The 15,646-nt window shown below is 42.9% G+C and overlaps 1 protein-coding gene across 2 annotated transcripts in view; it reads right to left on the minus strand.

The window, feature by feature from the left end:
- The window catches only part of phactr3b (phosphatase and actin regulator 3b), a 46,956-nt gene that overhangs the window by 20,953 nt on the left and 10,357 nt on the right, over nucleotides 1–15,646 (minus strand). Inside the window, exons 1-8 of one of the 2 annotated variants that reach the window (XM_070959528.1) lie at nucleotides 9,691–9,973; nucleotides 6,042–6,200; nucleotides 5,816–5,890; nucleotides 5,550–5,690; nucleotides 4,320–4,550; nucleotides 4,034–4,241; nucleotides 3,170–3,360; nucleotides 2,316–2,469 (exon numbers count right to left, since the gene is read on the minus strand). In XM_070959528.1, coding sequence (XP_070815629.1) covers nucleotides 2,316–2,469; nucleotides 3,170–3,360; nucleotides 4,034–4,241; nucleotides 4,320–4,550; nucleotides 5,550–5,690; nucleotides 5,816–5,890; nucleotides 6,042–6,200; nucleotides 9,691–9,697 — 1,166 coding nt within the window. In that variant the 5' untranslated portion in view covers nucleotides 9,698–9,973. Of the gene's footprint in view, nucleotides 1–2,315; nucleotides 2,470–3,169; nucleotides 3,361–4,033; nucleotides 4,242–4,319; nucleotides 4,551–5,549; nucleotides 5,691–5,815; nucleotides 5,891–6,041; nucleotides 6,201–9,690; nucleotides 9,974–15,646 lie in introns of those variants that run through there. The other variant, XM_070959527.1, reaches the window with a different exon arrangement.

The following is a 15,646-nucleotide window of genomic DNA, read 5'->3' on the forward strand; positions in this document are numbered from 1 at the left end:
AATTACATAATACATATACAAATGCACAAACATGTATCATAATGCACTCATGCCACAGTTATGATTAATGTTGTGTAATAGTATGATGTTTCCTGATGCAGTTAAAATGTGCTCAATGCGTTCTTATGATATAAACTGGTGTATAAACAGATGTTAGCAGGTGCAAGTGTGATGCCTTCTGTCTTCAAGATGCCTTAATTCTCAAGGCTTACCTGCTATTTGGAGCCATGAGTCACTGAGGGCAATGATGCATTTGAAAATGCTTATTAGAAGTTTGCAATTTGTTCGTCACTCACTGAGAAGACTACCTCCCGTTTGAACGGAAACTGGCAGCTGAAAGCGGGTCGAGCTCCAGTTAAAGCACTCAGCAGCATTCAGCACACAGTCAAGTGTGACTGTTTCACTAAGAGGCTATTATCACATCTGCCTGTTTTCACAAAGGTATGAAAAACAACTCCATGTGTTAATAGAGTACGGAGGAAAAAGCAACAAAAGCAGTTTCAGCTCTCTGTGAGTCTAAAAAGTCAAGAGAGCAGCCACACCTGACATGCCCCTGAAGGCAGCCACATTGCTTTAGTATAAAGTTACTATACATTCAAACAAGGTCTGGTGTTGTGTCTGTATTCTCGTCCTCCCACTCTGAGCTTTGCATGAGCCTACCAGCACACTGTGCCACTGTATTATTCACTAAAAAAGGAACCTGATTTGACTCTTAATCCTATTAAAGTCACCACCAGAACAGCCTATGGCCTTTTACATAACAAGACAAATACGATTATGTTCTGTGTTGCATTCCTCCTCTGCCTTTCAGAAAATCCTGTTCCACACTGCACAAATCAGACTGCTTGACCCAGAAAAGCTACATCCAAGGAAGAGGAACAACGGTTTAAAAAAACCCTTTGTTGTGACTGTTTTCGCCGAACTGATTCATGATAGCATTTTCTGCGGTTTCTCGCTTATTACTCGAGGCTGTTGTCAACACGTGATTTTGTTTCTCTGACAGTGTGCGTCAAAATCTGAGTTAGAGAGTAAGAGACAATGCAACATGTCGTGCATGGAGGGTTTACATCAAGCATGACGTTCAGTGAGACAGAGAATGATCCACTGACATGACAGGTGTAAGACCTACAGATGCTTTGTGGCACCTTTCTTATGCTGGCATAACTTCCCATCATGCAGTGCACTAACTGTGCTGTGTATCAATAGGTGTGCTAACACACAGCCTGCATCAATATAAAGCAAATACATTTCAGTGCCACAGACTACAGGCTGAATCCACAACGCTTCAAGGCTCAACCAAAACTGAAAAATAAAGTACGGACTAAAGGTCTCCTGTGGAGGTTTCTTGTCAACAAACAAAAGTTATGTTTTTACAGTCAACGTTACTCGACTCGTCCACCAAACGCGTTGAATGCATTTCCTTCCTCATGACACATTTGCAGAAGTATTTCAATTCTTTCTCATTCTTTTCTGCCCTGTTGATGCATTGCAGAATACTGAATCTTGCTGTGTTACCACCATCTGTCGATCAGTGGAATAACCTAACAAGATTGGCAGGAATGTGTACTGTTTCACCCATGTGCATCCTAGTGCGCCTAAATGAGTCAAACGAAACAGGGACCCACTCCATCCACAGAACAACTGGAGGTCAAAAAAGTGTCAATGTGATGGAAGTTCTACGTAGACAGGACTTTTAAAGGGGAGAAATGAAAATCAAATGAGCTTTTAAAATGTAAAAGAATAGTTTAAAGCTGCTTTAATCTATACCTTAATATCGACAATGAATTAAATGCCTGTGTGTGATGTGAAAGAGGCTGCTTCCAGTCACAAACCCACATGTGATTATTGCCAACGCTGCAGTTCACCTCAGGTCATTTCAGCATCCCTCAGCTCATTATTTTGCTTTTATTGCTGCAGCTTTAATATTTAGATTCACTCTCTGCAAATGCTCCTTTTCGAGCAGCAGCAGTGTCTCAGTGAAAAGGCTCTGATAAACCACTTGTGCGCTACATGCTGAGCACCAAAGTGACTGACATGCCATGTGCTTGTCTGTTTAACCCACTAATGAACAGAAACATAAAGGAAACAATTTGCTTTATGGGCAGTTTTGTGCTTGAATAATATTTGGTCAAAAAGGTGGTCACAGTGGCTGATGGGAAGCTTCCCACGTCCGAGGGCTAACCCCAAGACAACGTCAGGTGAGAAGACCCTGAGTCAACTCAGATTTTGTGAGGTGAATCACTGCACTGCATGGCGGGCTATAGACCGGGGGATGCGGAACATTGGCTAATGGTGGTCCACACAGAGCGACTCACTTGGCGAGCTTCATCTCGATCTGCTGGCGGATTTCCTGCCGCTCCTGGTCGCTGCGGACGGGGAAGATATTGCGGTCCTCCAGCTCCTGCTTGCTGGGCCGGTTCCGGAGCTTCACGGCTAGCAGCTCCTTCCTCATCCTGCGAGGGAGGGTCCCTGTGGTTGTTGAGCACAAATCAAGACACAATAACAACTACATTAGTAAATATATGGTTCTTTGATCACAAAGGTACAAGCTTCTGTACATAAATGTTTCTTGCGAGAAGTTAACTTGGACTCCTAGGGTGCATTTTGGCCAGAAGAATCCAATCACCAAGCTTAAAATTCCATTAGATGCTAACAGCTAACAGCAGATGGAAGCAGCTCAAATCAATTTTCTTCTGGATTCTGGTTCAGTTTTGGCTGAATTCAGTTTGGAACTGTTTGGTAAATCTGCTTTTTTTTCCTGCCGCCTCTCATTTACAGCCATCAGATATATGCATGACGTCACCCTCGTGCCAGTGGCGTGCACGTCTGTCATGTCCGTCATCACAGTCTACCTTTTAGTCGCTTTTTCCCCAGAATCCCAGACATGTCAACTGTAGATGAGTGTGCACCACTGACCCACATGAATGGCCAAGAATTAGGCCACCAGAGCAGATGTTGACGGGCCGCTCAAACTTAACACCAGTAAGTCTGCTATTCGTCATAGCTGTAAATCTCCCTGTCATGCTCTGACTGTAAACAAATATGAGCAGAGATTATGCTGCTTCATTATCCACTGACAGGGTGCCCAGATTTTGTTGGCTTTGTACATTAAGAGGCAGATAACAGTAAAGCAAATATTGCACCACGTGCCTACTGTCAGCAGACCTACCAGAGATCACAGACTCGTTCCAGCTGTCCTGGTCGCTCAAGTATTCATCCAGACGCCAGTTCTCTTTGTTCTCATCAGACTCCTTCTTGCTCTCTGACTCGCCGGCAGGCTCCTTCTCTGTGCTGGATGTGCGTGACAGACGGCCGTCCAGCCGGCGCTTCAGAGATGAGCGTGTCTCCTTCGCCTGGAAACTGAGATCAGACATCACGAAACAAACCTGTCAGTTTATTAAACCGTGGCTGCTTCTCTTTGGTCCTCAACAGCAATACAACTTCTACATGAACAGTCCTATTGCAGTGCTTTTGTTATCAATAAAGGTAGAAATTACCAGATGTAAACAATTAATCGATTAGTTAATTAGTCACCGTAATAATGGTAAATATTCTGAGGTTCAAGCCTCTCAAATTGGAAGTTTGCTGCTTTTCTATGTTTCATATAGTTTTAAAGTGAATTTCTGTGAGTTCTGGCCTGTTACTCAGACAAAACAAGGAATCTGAAATGTAAATGAAAATGTTTGAAAGCCATTTTTCATTATTTGTTGACATTTGTTAGAACAATTCATGGATTAATACAAAAGCCAATGGGCAACAGTCGTCTTTTTACACTTGTGCTGCTGTTTGAGGACAACAAACTGCTTTTGGTGCACACTGTCCATTGACCAAATGTTGGTCTTTGGAGTGGGTGTTTACATTCTGCTAAAATGGTCTTTTAATAGTCCAACAGGGCTAATGGTATATCATGTATTTATTATTATTAATTGTTTTTATTTCATATATCTCATGTGATGATATCGACAATATAGAATCGATACAACAAAGACAACTCAGTACACGTATTAGAGACGCTGCACATCTTGTGTCTGACCTGTCCTGTCTATGTTTGGTGGCCAGGGCACGGTGCAATTCCTCAATGATGCAGCTAGGGGGCAGCTGTGGGTGTAGTGCCCCAAGGTGGGGGGACCCAGTAGGTGTGGAGATCCTGCCTCTTAGCAGGGAGCCATGGGGGTCTTTGGGGAGAGTGAAGTTCCTGGGTAAGGTGGCTGGGGACTTCTTAACGGGCACTGGAGGAGCAGCTGGAAGGAGAATCATCAAGGTGAGACACTGCTGCAAAGTGGTGCAGCTTTACATCAGGGATCTCCTGGTTAACTCACCATCTAGGCTGCCCAGTCTGGTGAGCAGTTTGACGGGCAGTTTGGGTGGAGAAGAGGTGCTGGCTCGTCTCGGAGGCTGGGCCACCGTCACCTCCTGTTTCCCTTCAACAGCCTCCGGCTTCCCCATCGACTGCTCGTCACTGGGGTCGCTTAGTGAGGTGTTTTCATCTTCTCCATCTTCACTATGGCTGGGATCTCCCACTGTCTTTGAATCTTCAGTCATATCTTGCACTGAAATGAAACATCAGCAACGGTTTGGTTTGAGTTGGAAGTCTCTGTCTCCACCTAGTGGACAATCCGAGACATGGCACCTCGAACGACCTGCACCATTATAGCTGCAGCAGTAAAAGATTTTTATGTAAAAGTTTGACCAGTTTAATTGACCACAATCACTCATTTTATTATTAGTAATCAATCATTATATCAGCTTAAACCACAAACAGGAACTTTTATAAAATTAAACAAAATAAGTAAATAAAGAGTATTTCATCTTGATATACAACAAATAAAACAGGCTTTTAAAAAACAAATTTATTAAATATGAGTGCTCAGAGATTTATTTAACATACTTTCATTATTTTTCTAATTTAATTTGCTCCTTTGATTGTGTTCATTGTGTATGCATACAATATTTAATGCACATCCATAAACAGAACCAAAAAACCTGTCACTTCTAGACATAGAGAAGAGGCGTTTCCAGCGACAGACAAGGCTCCGTCTAAAATGATTTATTCCTTCACCATTCACCACACACTAGGCCTTGACAGTGTGTGAGATGGTAGAATAAAAAGTATTGATTTAATGGCCTAGCTCAACGCTTGCTTGAGCATTTTAGGAAAGAGTTGCTTATTTACACATCTAACGTTTTAGCTGCTAAATGTTCCACTATGTTGAGGAGCTAGTCACTAACTTCGTCTGTCCCCCATTTGGTGCTGAGCAGGCAGTGAACAGTGGGTTTTAGAGCCTTTTCTCTGATGACAGTTGCTTGTTGCAGCCGGAAACGAGGTTGGTGAGAGTTGAGAGAGTGAACCAAAACAGTAGCTGAGTCACATGATAATTCTTTTTGAACAAACACAGTAATCTGCTGCTCATATACACTGTAAATATTGATGAGAGCAGCTTTAAGTCAAGCAGGTTCCTTTACTATTTCTTTATACTGTCAAATTCACAAGGCAGCTTCAACCCTTAAAAAGTGAGCATCTTTTCTCACACCACAGTTCTGCACTCTACCTGTTGAGGCTTCTAAATCACTGCCCAGGTCTTCACTGGTGCTGGCCAGAGGTGCCACGGGCTCCTCGTCTCTGTCCTCACCATCAGAGTGAGTCGGGGTGTCGGGATCTTCACTGTTACCCCCACAGGCAAGATCTGACTCTGCATACAGTGCACACAGGACGGGGGCAGGAGTGAGTCTGCATAGCATTGGCTGAACAACTGAGATCAGCCTGGAGTCATATCTGTGCGTGCGTGTGTGTGTGTGTTCATCTCTCGTTTCGCACCTGTCTCCGCCTCCCCGAGGTTCCTCCTGACGAGGTCATCTTTCTTCTGCCGTACAGCCGCCTTCTTCTCCACAGCTAAACAACACAAACATCTATGAATCCCATTCACTCAAAATGAAACCATGAAACATGAATCTATTTGCAAATACAGCCTCCACGTGTCTACTCCCACACCAGCCGGTGTTTACCGCCACCGATGGGAGCTCGAGTCTCACGTCACACTCACTTGTCGAGGGCTTCAGCTTCTCGTTTTTCTTTTTCCTCCATTTCCAGGGCTTGAAGATGCGCCCCAGGCTGGCCAGCTTGCTGTTGCGGCGGACGGGGGGCGTACGGACCCCTGAGACCAAGTAACCTGAATGCAGCACCCTCTGCTGGTCCATCACATCTACAGCACAAAACAAACAGATGTCTTAAAACAGGCTGCAGGCAACAACATCCACCCTGAACATGGGCGGCAGTGCCATCAATCAGTGCTCCAGCGGCGTGAGGACAGAGGGAAGTTCTAACACAACTGGCTGAATACTACTAACACCCCACATCATCATGTGAGAGGAGCAAATGTGGGTCACTTGCTGTAAATGCCTTATTGATTCCAGTCTCATTTCTGAGGAGAAGCGAGCGGTGGGGAGAAGACAGAGAATTGCATTGTTTGTGGGTGACTCACATGGTTTCAGGGCAGCCAGACCTCCCTGGCCCCAAACACACAGACAATAGAGGGCTTTTAAAAGACCTCTTCAAAGACACACAGAGAATAAATAACATCAGCTTCAGCACAACTGCCTTTTCAAAGGTCGGTGCAGACATCTGCAGACTGCAATCACCACTGATTTCTCTATGAAGGAATCTACAGCACTGTCTGACATCACACAGCAGAGACAGAATCTTACACGATGCTACTGACAGACTGGTTGTTTTTGTTGTCTCGTGTTCGTCATTACTTTTGAGTACTGAAATGAATTTATTCCAATGTTTTGGAAGGGCTATTTATTGGGGGGAAGGTGTCTTGAGGTTAACATTTTAGCATTTTCACATCTCGCTTGACAATATTTTTTTAAAAGAAATATTAAAAAGTGTTTTCAGATCATTTACACAAACATTTTTTTTCTTTCTGAGACAAAAATGAATCAACTTACTGTCAAAGCACAACATTAATCAGTTGACAGCATAAATTATCAGGATTTTTCAAAAGAAAACATGCAAAACAGTCTCTGGTTCCATCAGGATTACTGCTGTCCCCCTTTCATAACACTAGATTAGACTGTGACTCAGACAAAGGAAAGAATTCAAAGATGTCACCTTGAACTCTGCAGAAAAAAACAGCATTTAACTCACAGATTTTATACACTAAACAATTAATTAATCAAAAGAATAATCAATAAAATAATCAATGCTAAAAATAATCATTAGTTATGGCTCTTTTGTGTATGTTTCACGTGGCAGAAAGTTTCAACTTTAAATGTGCAGTAAGTGATTTTTTGGCCACTTGAACACTGCTGCCTGTTGAGGTCTAAAATGATGCTATGAGAGCAGTGAGAGTGAACACTGAGCTGAAACTCACTACAAAGCTTGTTAAAGCCAGGGGAGCTGCAGATTCAGGTGCTAATTCTGTGCACGTCCTCTTCAGTGGAGTAGCCCAGAGCACACAAGTCAAACACTGGCTGGTGAGGCGAGAGGTATTCAGTTGGTTGCAATCTGCAACCTCACCACTAGATGCCACTAAATCCCACACACTGGTCTTTCAGTGTTTATCGACTACTCAACTAATCGTGTGCAGAAGCTTTTCTCAAATACTGTCAGTCAAATCGCTAAGCTGCAGGCTAAGCTGTAAAGGAGGCACAATGACAGACAGGCAGGCAGAAGAACCACAGAGGCTGACATCTGCATGGAGCGGGGGGGGGGGGGGGGGGCATTCCTTGGAGAAAGGACAGAAATAGACACTCCCACACAGTCTGGCTCCAACAACAAGCTGACACCTCAGGGAGCCTACAGCTGAGCCGTGGGCTGTGCAGGGATCATTCCATCAACGCTTTCATTTTCTGTCAGCAGCGTCTAAATCCACAACATCTGCTCATTTATGTCCCTCAAGAAACTAACTGGATACACTTACTTCCTGCCCCAGTCACATAACGAGAATACAGCAGGAAGTGGATTGTGATTCATGGTGAGATACTCCACAGGTGAGGAAGGATTTGGCAGGGATTTGATGGTGATGGTGTTGGCATGCGGAAGGTGGCCGAGTTAATAGCAACCCAAGCAAAAAGGCAACATATTCACAGAGTGACATTAAAAACAAGGTCAAAATCTCAGAAAACTATTGTCCAGTTCCACAAAGTGATGCAGGGTGCAGCCAGAGATCTAAACTTTCAAGTAGACTTTCAGCACAGATACAAACCATACTGTCAAGAAGTTCACAGGGAGGATTTCCTTTATCAATTAATCTGCAGATTTATTTATTTATAAGTTGATTAATCAATTATTTGTTTAGTCAATAAAATGTTAGAAGACAGTGAAAAATAGCCATCAAAATGCTCAAGTGATGTCTTCAAAAGTCTAAAACCAAAAGATATTCAATGTAACAGCACCAAAGACAAAGAAAAGCAGCAAATCTTCACACTGGAGAGGCTAAAACCAGAGAATTCTGGGTATTTTGGCTTGAAAAGCTCTACTTTTCATAGAAGCAATCCAGAGACCCAGTTCCAGCTGCCTCGTCTGCCTGCAGCGTATTTTCACCAAACATTTTCACTGCATGTACAAATGCATGTGAGCAGACCCTTGAGTGATGCTCAAGAATTTACATAATAAACACATAGCCTTCGCTTAAACCCCTGAACCAATCAGAACAGAGTTTACTGGCACATGCACAGTAGGGCATCAGCACCTTGGCTTTCACTGACACCCAAAGCTTGTTGAACGGCAACAATGAGAAGCAGGTCAGTTGCCCAAGTCATGTGTGCCTGCCTTGGATGCAGCGAGGAATTCAGGTCAAGCCTGTAGCAGCTGCAGCAGCATACCCAGGGTCAGGCCGCCGTTGCCATGGTTACCACGCTGGATGCTGCAGAAAAGGCCCTCAGAGGCGAGAGAACCACCACGGCATGAGGAATAGGGAGTTGCTGGGTGGATGGGAAGACTGTTGCCACACAGAGAGACGGAGATCTGCAGCCAATCGCGGCCAAGCATGTAACGATGCATAATGCAAGTCAGGGAGCTGCTGTATTTTTAATTTGCAAGTTATGCTGAAATATTTATTGGCGTGTTAGGGTGTGGGTGAGCATTAAGATGTCTGGTTTGCAGGTGAAAGAGTTATCTTTTGAAGCAGGAACAAAAAAGTCCAAGTCGGATACTAAACAGTGTGCTGTGGCCTGAGGCAGAGGTCTAATACTGCACATCATGAGGCAGCTGAGCATGGCAAACACAGCACCTGGAAATGTCCCAACATCCTCATCACTCACATTTCCCATAGCCTGCTCTCAGGACTTCACTGCTCTTGAGTGTTTTTGGAATAAAATAAAAGACGTTTATATCATAAGGAGAAAGTTTAAAGGATCTGATAAAATATCCATGATTGAAGCCCCCAAGGGAACATTATAGGTTTATATCACCACTAAGAAGAAATATTCCTCTCAACAAACTCTCTGCTGAACACCACAAGTCACTGTGGGAATATTAAAGGAATATTATAGTGCTATCCTTGATGGAAAAAGCACCGCTAAGTAGGCCTAGTCCACGCTCATAAAGTCAAACACTACAAGTCCCAACAGACACATAACGTCAACAATATAATGTTGAGGGTAAATATTTGGGATGCTTCGCCGCAAATGGACTCTAAAATCAGCGCCGTGCTGAGGCCAAAGCTAACGTGTCAGGATAACACTCACATATCATAGACTCGGCGCTCTCCGCTCCTCCTCCAGCTCTGCGTGTTCACATCATATGTTCCAAGCAACGCCGACGGGCTCGCGCTGAGCGGAGACTGACGAGTCCCAGCCGCGGCGCACTTTCCGAAACAAACACACGAATCAGACACTCTGGCTAACAATTAGCGAGTAGAAAAAGCTGTCAAATGTGAGTTTATCGACGGCGGGAGCGGCCCGAGCGAGCGCAAACAAAGTGTGGGCGGCCGGGCTCCATCTGCGGATAGCTGCTAGTGTTGATGTGCCATGTGGACCCCGCCCCTCTGGACGGTAGGAGGAGGGCAAATAAACTGGCACACACACTCATCCTCCGCTGCAAAACATAGTATTACAGCTGCCTGCCGTAGGTTACTATTCACGCACGCACGCTCTTATTGCTGTAGTATTTTACATAAATATCATATCATATAAAAACATGCACATCTAAAGCAGTTTATTAGGTGTTAGTGCCGTCTACAGCAACATCCTCCCTCCATGAAGGATTAGAGAGGATGATTCGAATTGTTGGCCATTTCTGGGGCTGTGCATTTTGCCTCACAGTATAGTTGAATTGTAGGCCCATATACATATACGGAAAAGGGTTTCTAGACCTCTCAACATAATGCAATATAATTTAGGGCTGCTGTTAACCATTGTTTTCATTCTGAATGTTATTTTCACAATTATTTAATGTATCACTTCTTCTATAAAATTTTAGCAAGTGGTGAAAAATGTCCATCACAATCAGGAATGGCCAATTTGACATCTTTAAATCGTTTATTTTGTCCGATCAACATTCCCAAACCCAAACATGTGAAATGTATTATCATATAAGACAAAGAAGAGCAGCAAAAATCCACATTTGAGAAGCCGATGTAAATGTAAATGTGCTTTATTTATACAGCCCTTTACAACAACCTTTCGGTGAACCAAAGTGCTTTACAATAAAATGAGTAAAAACAATGAGAGACAATAAAACAATAAAACCAAACAGAATGAAATACAATAAATAACATACAATAAAACAAAGTTAATGTCATCATGCTTATTGGGTTGTGAAAGCCATCCTGAATAAATAGGTTTTTAATCTAGATTTGAAGAGGCCCAGATCAGAAGCCAGACGTATTTCAGCGGGGAGCTTATTCCAGAGCCTGGGAGCAGCAATGGAGAAGGCTCGGTCACCCCAGTGTTTGTATTTTGACCTGGGCACTTCCAGCAAGAGTTGGTTGGATGACCTCAAGGCTCAACCAGGCTCACGAACAGTTAAAAGCTCAGATAAATAAGGTGGTGGGGGCCATTAAGAGCTTTAAAAACAAACATTAAAAGTTTAAAATCAATTCTGTATTGGACAGGAAGCCAATGAAGGGATTTAAGAACAGGAGTGATATGCTCTCGTCTGTTTGTGTTGGTTAAAAGACGGGCCGCAGCATTTTGCACAAGTTGAAGGCGACTGAGAGAAGACTGGGAGACGCCGACATAAAGTGCATTGCAATAGTCTAATCTTGAACTGATTAGTGCATGGATGGCTTTCTCTAAGTCGTGGCGGCTTAAAAACATTTTAACTTTGGCCAGTAGACGTAGCTGGAAGAAACTAGTCCTGACAACATTGTCAATTTGTTTGTCGAACTTCAGAAGACTGTCGAAAACCACTCCTAGATTTCTGACGGTTGGACTGAGTTTTGAAGACAAGGTGCCAAAGCCAGCCGTCACGATATCCCCAAACACAATGCATTCTGTCTTATCATCGTTTAAGTGAAGAAAGTTTTGTGCTAGCCAGTGCTTAATATCAGCGACACAAGCAAACAATTCACAAGCAATTCTTTGCAATGTGACTGTTAGGCTTCATGGGCAGATAGATTTGTAGATCATCTGCATAACAGTGAAAAGAAAGGTTGTGCCTTGCAATAATTGACCCAAGTGGTAACATGTATAGGGAAAAGAGAATAGGGCCAAGAATAGAGCCTTGTGGGACCCCGCAGGAGAGGGAAGCACTGGAAGAGGACAAGTCACCAACCATAACAGAGTAGGTTCTGCTGGATAGATACGATATGAACCACTGCAGAGCAGTGCCGTGGATACCAACATAATTGCTCAGGCGTGACAGGAGGACTGAGTGGTCCACCGTGTCGAAGGCTGTCGTAAGGTCAAGCAGTACTAGGACAACAGGGCATTTGGCATCCACAGACAGCGCAATATCGTTGTGCACCTTTAACAGTGCAGACTCAGTGCTGTGTCGAGACCTGAACCCAGATTGAAACTTTTCAAGCACAGCATTGTTTTCCAGAAAGGACTGTAATTGTTTAAAAACAACCTTTTCTAGGACCTTAGAAAGGAAGGGCAGATGAGAAACAGGTCTAAAATTTGATAAAACTGAGGGGTCAAGATTAGGCTTTTTAAGAAGGGGCCTGACCACAGCATGTTTAAAAGCAGCCGGGAAGGTTCCCAACTTAAGGCAGGTGTTAATAAGAACCAGAAGGCTTGGCCCCACAGTATTAAAAACAGATTTTAGCACTTTGGGAGGGACAATATCCAATGGGCAATTTGTGGGTTTTAAGGATTTCACTACGTCACCTAAAGAAGAAAGAGAAACCAACTCAAACTGGTCGAGTACAACAGAGTGAGTTGGGGCAACAAGCAAGTCCTTATTAACACTCATGTTAAAACTTTTACTAGTGTCTTGTCTGACAGAGTCCACTTTGTCAACAAAATAACGCAGAAATATCTCGCAAGTGGCGGTTGAGACATCAGTCACAGCAGAAATGGATGGATTAACAACAGCATTAATAGTATTGAATAAAACCCTGGGACAATGATTGCTGCTAGAAATAATATTAGAGGGGTACTGGGATTTTGCTTCCTGTACAGCCCTCTGATAGTCAGTAAGGGAACTCCTTAACATTTCCAGTGACACATGCAGTTTGTCCTTCTTCCATCTACGTTCGGCCTGCCTGCAGCGTTGCCTAATAGTGCGAGTGGTGTCGTTCAACCAGGGATCCGTTCTTAGCTTGGCAGATTTTTCCCTGAAAGGGGCAATGGAGTCCAGAATCCCAGTGCAAGTGGAGTGGAAGAAGGAAAGAAAGTTATCAGGACAGAGAGTGGAATCCAAGCCATTCAAGGCTTGGATTCCAATTGATGTAACCAAACCATGTCTGGCATTCCTTGAAAAATGACCCAAATAAATAAACAAATTAAATGGTTGCTAGTTTGTTTGTTGTTGTAAATTTTTTTTTTGTTGTTGTTGTTATTTTTTGCTGATTGTCCAATGGATTAATGAACTAATCCTTTCATCTCAAAGGCACAACAAACCACAACATACAGCCTCCGAAAATGACCGACTGGAACATGAACTCAGCTGTATTAATCTGCTTCAGTTTTAGCTTGGTGTACCTAATAAACTGCCAAGTGTATATATGAATATACTTGGAAAGTAAGATCAACTGCATAGATAAGAATCATCATTTTAATATAGACAAAAAATTATCTTGAGCTAAAATCTTGTCATTTTAATCCAGTCCACTTAAAAAATATCTCTATATTTCTTAGCATATGTGGATATATTCTTTATGAAACAGTCTATTGAGTGCTAGATAAGAAATGAATAATGTCAGATATGTAGCAGGGATAAAAATTCCACAAAGATTTCCATATATTATAGGACATGTTGTTTTATGTCCTCTTCAAGCTCTTACTCGCATGATGCCTCAATCAAACTGGACACTAAAGCTTTCACAAAGGCACATGTGGGTTTGTGGATCAGCATTACATACAGACAAATTATCGGGGGCAGTATATAGGCCAATATAAGCTTATCGCAGATATATGACCATTACCATATATTACACAGTTTGTCCACACTGGCCAGTTTATTTTTCCACTCTGAAATGTTCCACTCAGTACATATCTGATCATAATTCTTTGATAACTGGATACCTTAAGGTATATCCATCAATAGGCTTGGCTCGATTTCTCAGTCTGGACCAAAGTGGGCAGACAGACTGCTACTTAAGGTCAGAAAATTATACCACAGAAAATACCACAGGTGATACAAGAAGAAGTACACTCACACACTGAGGTCAGTGCAAACTTCCTACTCACTATTCCACATATACCACAGACACTATTACAATAATACAGGAATGCTGCTTTCTGTTTTTAATTTGGTGCAATGTTATCATTATTTCAACCAAAAATGCACTTGTTTAAAACTATTTTAAATCTCTTTTTTCCTCTGCTTGCATACACTTCATGGCCACAGGAGACTAATTATCAATTATTCAGACAACATCACTGAGTGTGTAAACAAAGCCTTTGTGGTTTCAGATCGATTTTCTGGAGGGCCACTCATACATTAACAGCAGGAAGGGCTGAGCTGCATGAGAGATGATGAAAGTCAATGGCTGGATATCTCCTCAGGGACACAAGCAGTAAGCAAAGAATATAAACAATGGTATAGGCCACTGAGTGGACATGAATCTCATTCAGTATTTAAAAGGCAGACGATGGAGGGCGTGCCAAAAGGGTGTGCGCACAAGCTATGATTAGTTCATTAAAAAATCACACATGACCTGAAGCTTGCCAACTCCAAGATGAAGAAATGTGGCTGCAGTCATGCATGGTTCACGTTAATGGTTAATGTAAGCAGGCAGAGCCTCAGTGGCTAGAGCCACACAGGCGAAGTCTTTGGTATTCACATCAACCAAAGGCACCGTTTTCTTTGCAAACACTTCTTCTAGCATGAGAAACACAGCTGTAGTCCATAACATTAATGATGGCTGCGTCCCACGTAGGTTGAGTCAGAACCTGCGTGCTGGCTCACTGCCATGGATCAGCGGGACACTAATCTAAATGACTCTGGAACTCAGTCAGTAATGTTATTAGTTACTCCTCTGCTTTCCCTGCTATTGACTTGTTCACCTCATATCATTTAGACCATAATTATGAGCAGCCCCTTGCATCTCTGAATCAAAGATGCGCCGTCTTTCAGACAGCTACAACATCTCCCACACACAAAAAAAAAAACAAGAGGTGTCAACAAACCGCTGGCAACATGGCTGCAAAGAGACCATCGCTGGCAGCTTAATCAAATCCCATTTTAACACAACAAAATCAGTTCAGCGAGACATCCTCAAAGAGCACACCAGCTACCTATCTCTTGGCAGCTTTGTGTAGTTCTGTATGGATGATTTGAAATGAGTAAAACTGAGTTCTGCAACTCTTGAAATTAGACAGTTCATTTGATTAAGTGAGGCAGCTGAAGCTTTATTCATTTAAGTGTTGTGCAGTCACAAGGGAGAGGACAGAAAATGCTCCGCATCAGCAGCTCAAACCTGCAGTTACAGAGAGTCCATTTGTGGAAAAATTTGTTCCAAAGCATTTTACAATTGATTGCGAAACTCAATCACAAAGCAGTCATTCGCATTCTCAGTGATGGCGCAGAGCCCGGCTGTGTGGCTCAGATTAGCCTCGAAGTAGCTGAATCACAGGAGAATTGCTGATATCCTGACATAAAGTTCTGAATTGACAAGCAATGGTTCATTAATATAAGGCATACTGGAACTCAGTAGCTCTGCAGTGGTGGCTAAAATTGCAGTATATCTCTTTATGTTCCCTTGTAACACACACACACACACACACACACACACACACACACACACACACACACACACACACACACGATTGCTGTTCTGTGTCTGATTGCAAGATCTTGCCTTTGTTTCATCATGTTGTCTCCAAGTTACTGTGTGTTTAAATCTGCATTCGCTTGCTTGTCCTCTGTGTCTGTTTGCCTTTGCTGCCACAGCATATTGTCATCCATGTTGCTTTACTGTCTGTGATGTCGGATTCATATTCAATGTTGGTATGATGTTACTGCTGCATGGCAACTAGTGGCACCTTGCAAGTATTGCAGCAATTATGTTCTGTCATCAATGGTACCGTGTCT

Source organism: Chaetodon trifascialis, chromosome 3 (assembly GCF_039877785.1).
Source record: "Chaetodon trifascialis isolate fChaTrf1 chromosome 3, fChaTrf1.hap1, whole genome shotgun sequence".
Classification (NCBI taxonomy): domain Eukaryota; kingdom Metazoa; phylum Chordata; class Actinopteri; order Chaetodontiformes; family Chaetodontidae; genus Chaetodon; species Chaetodon trifascialis.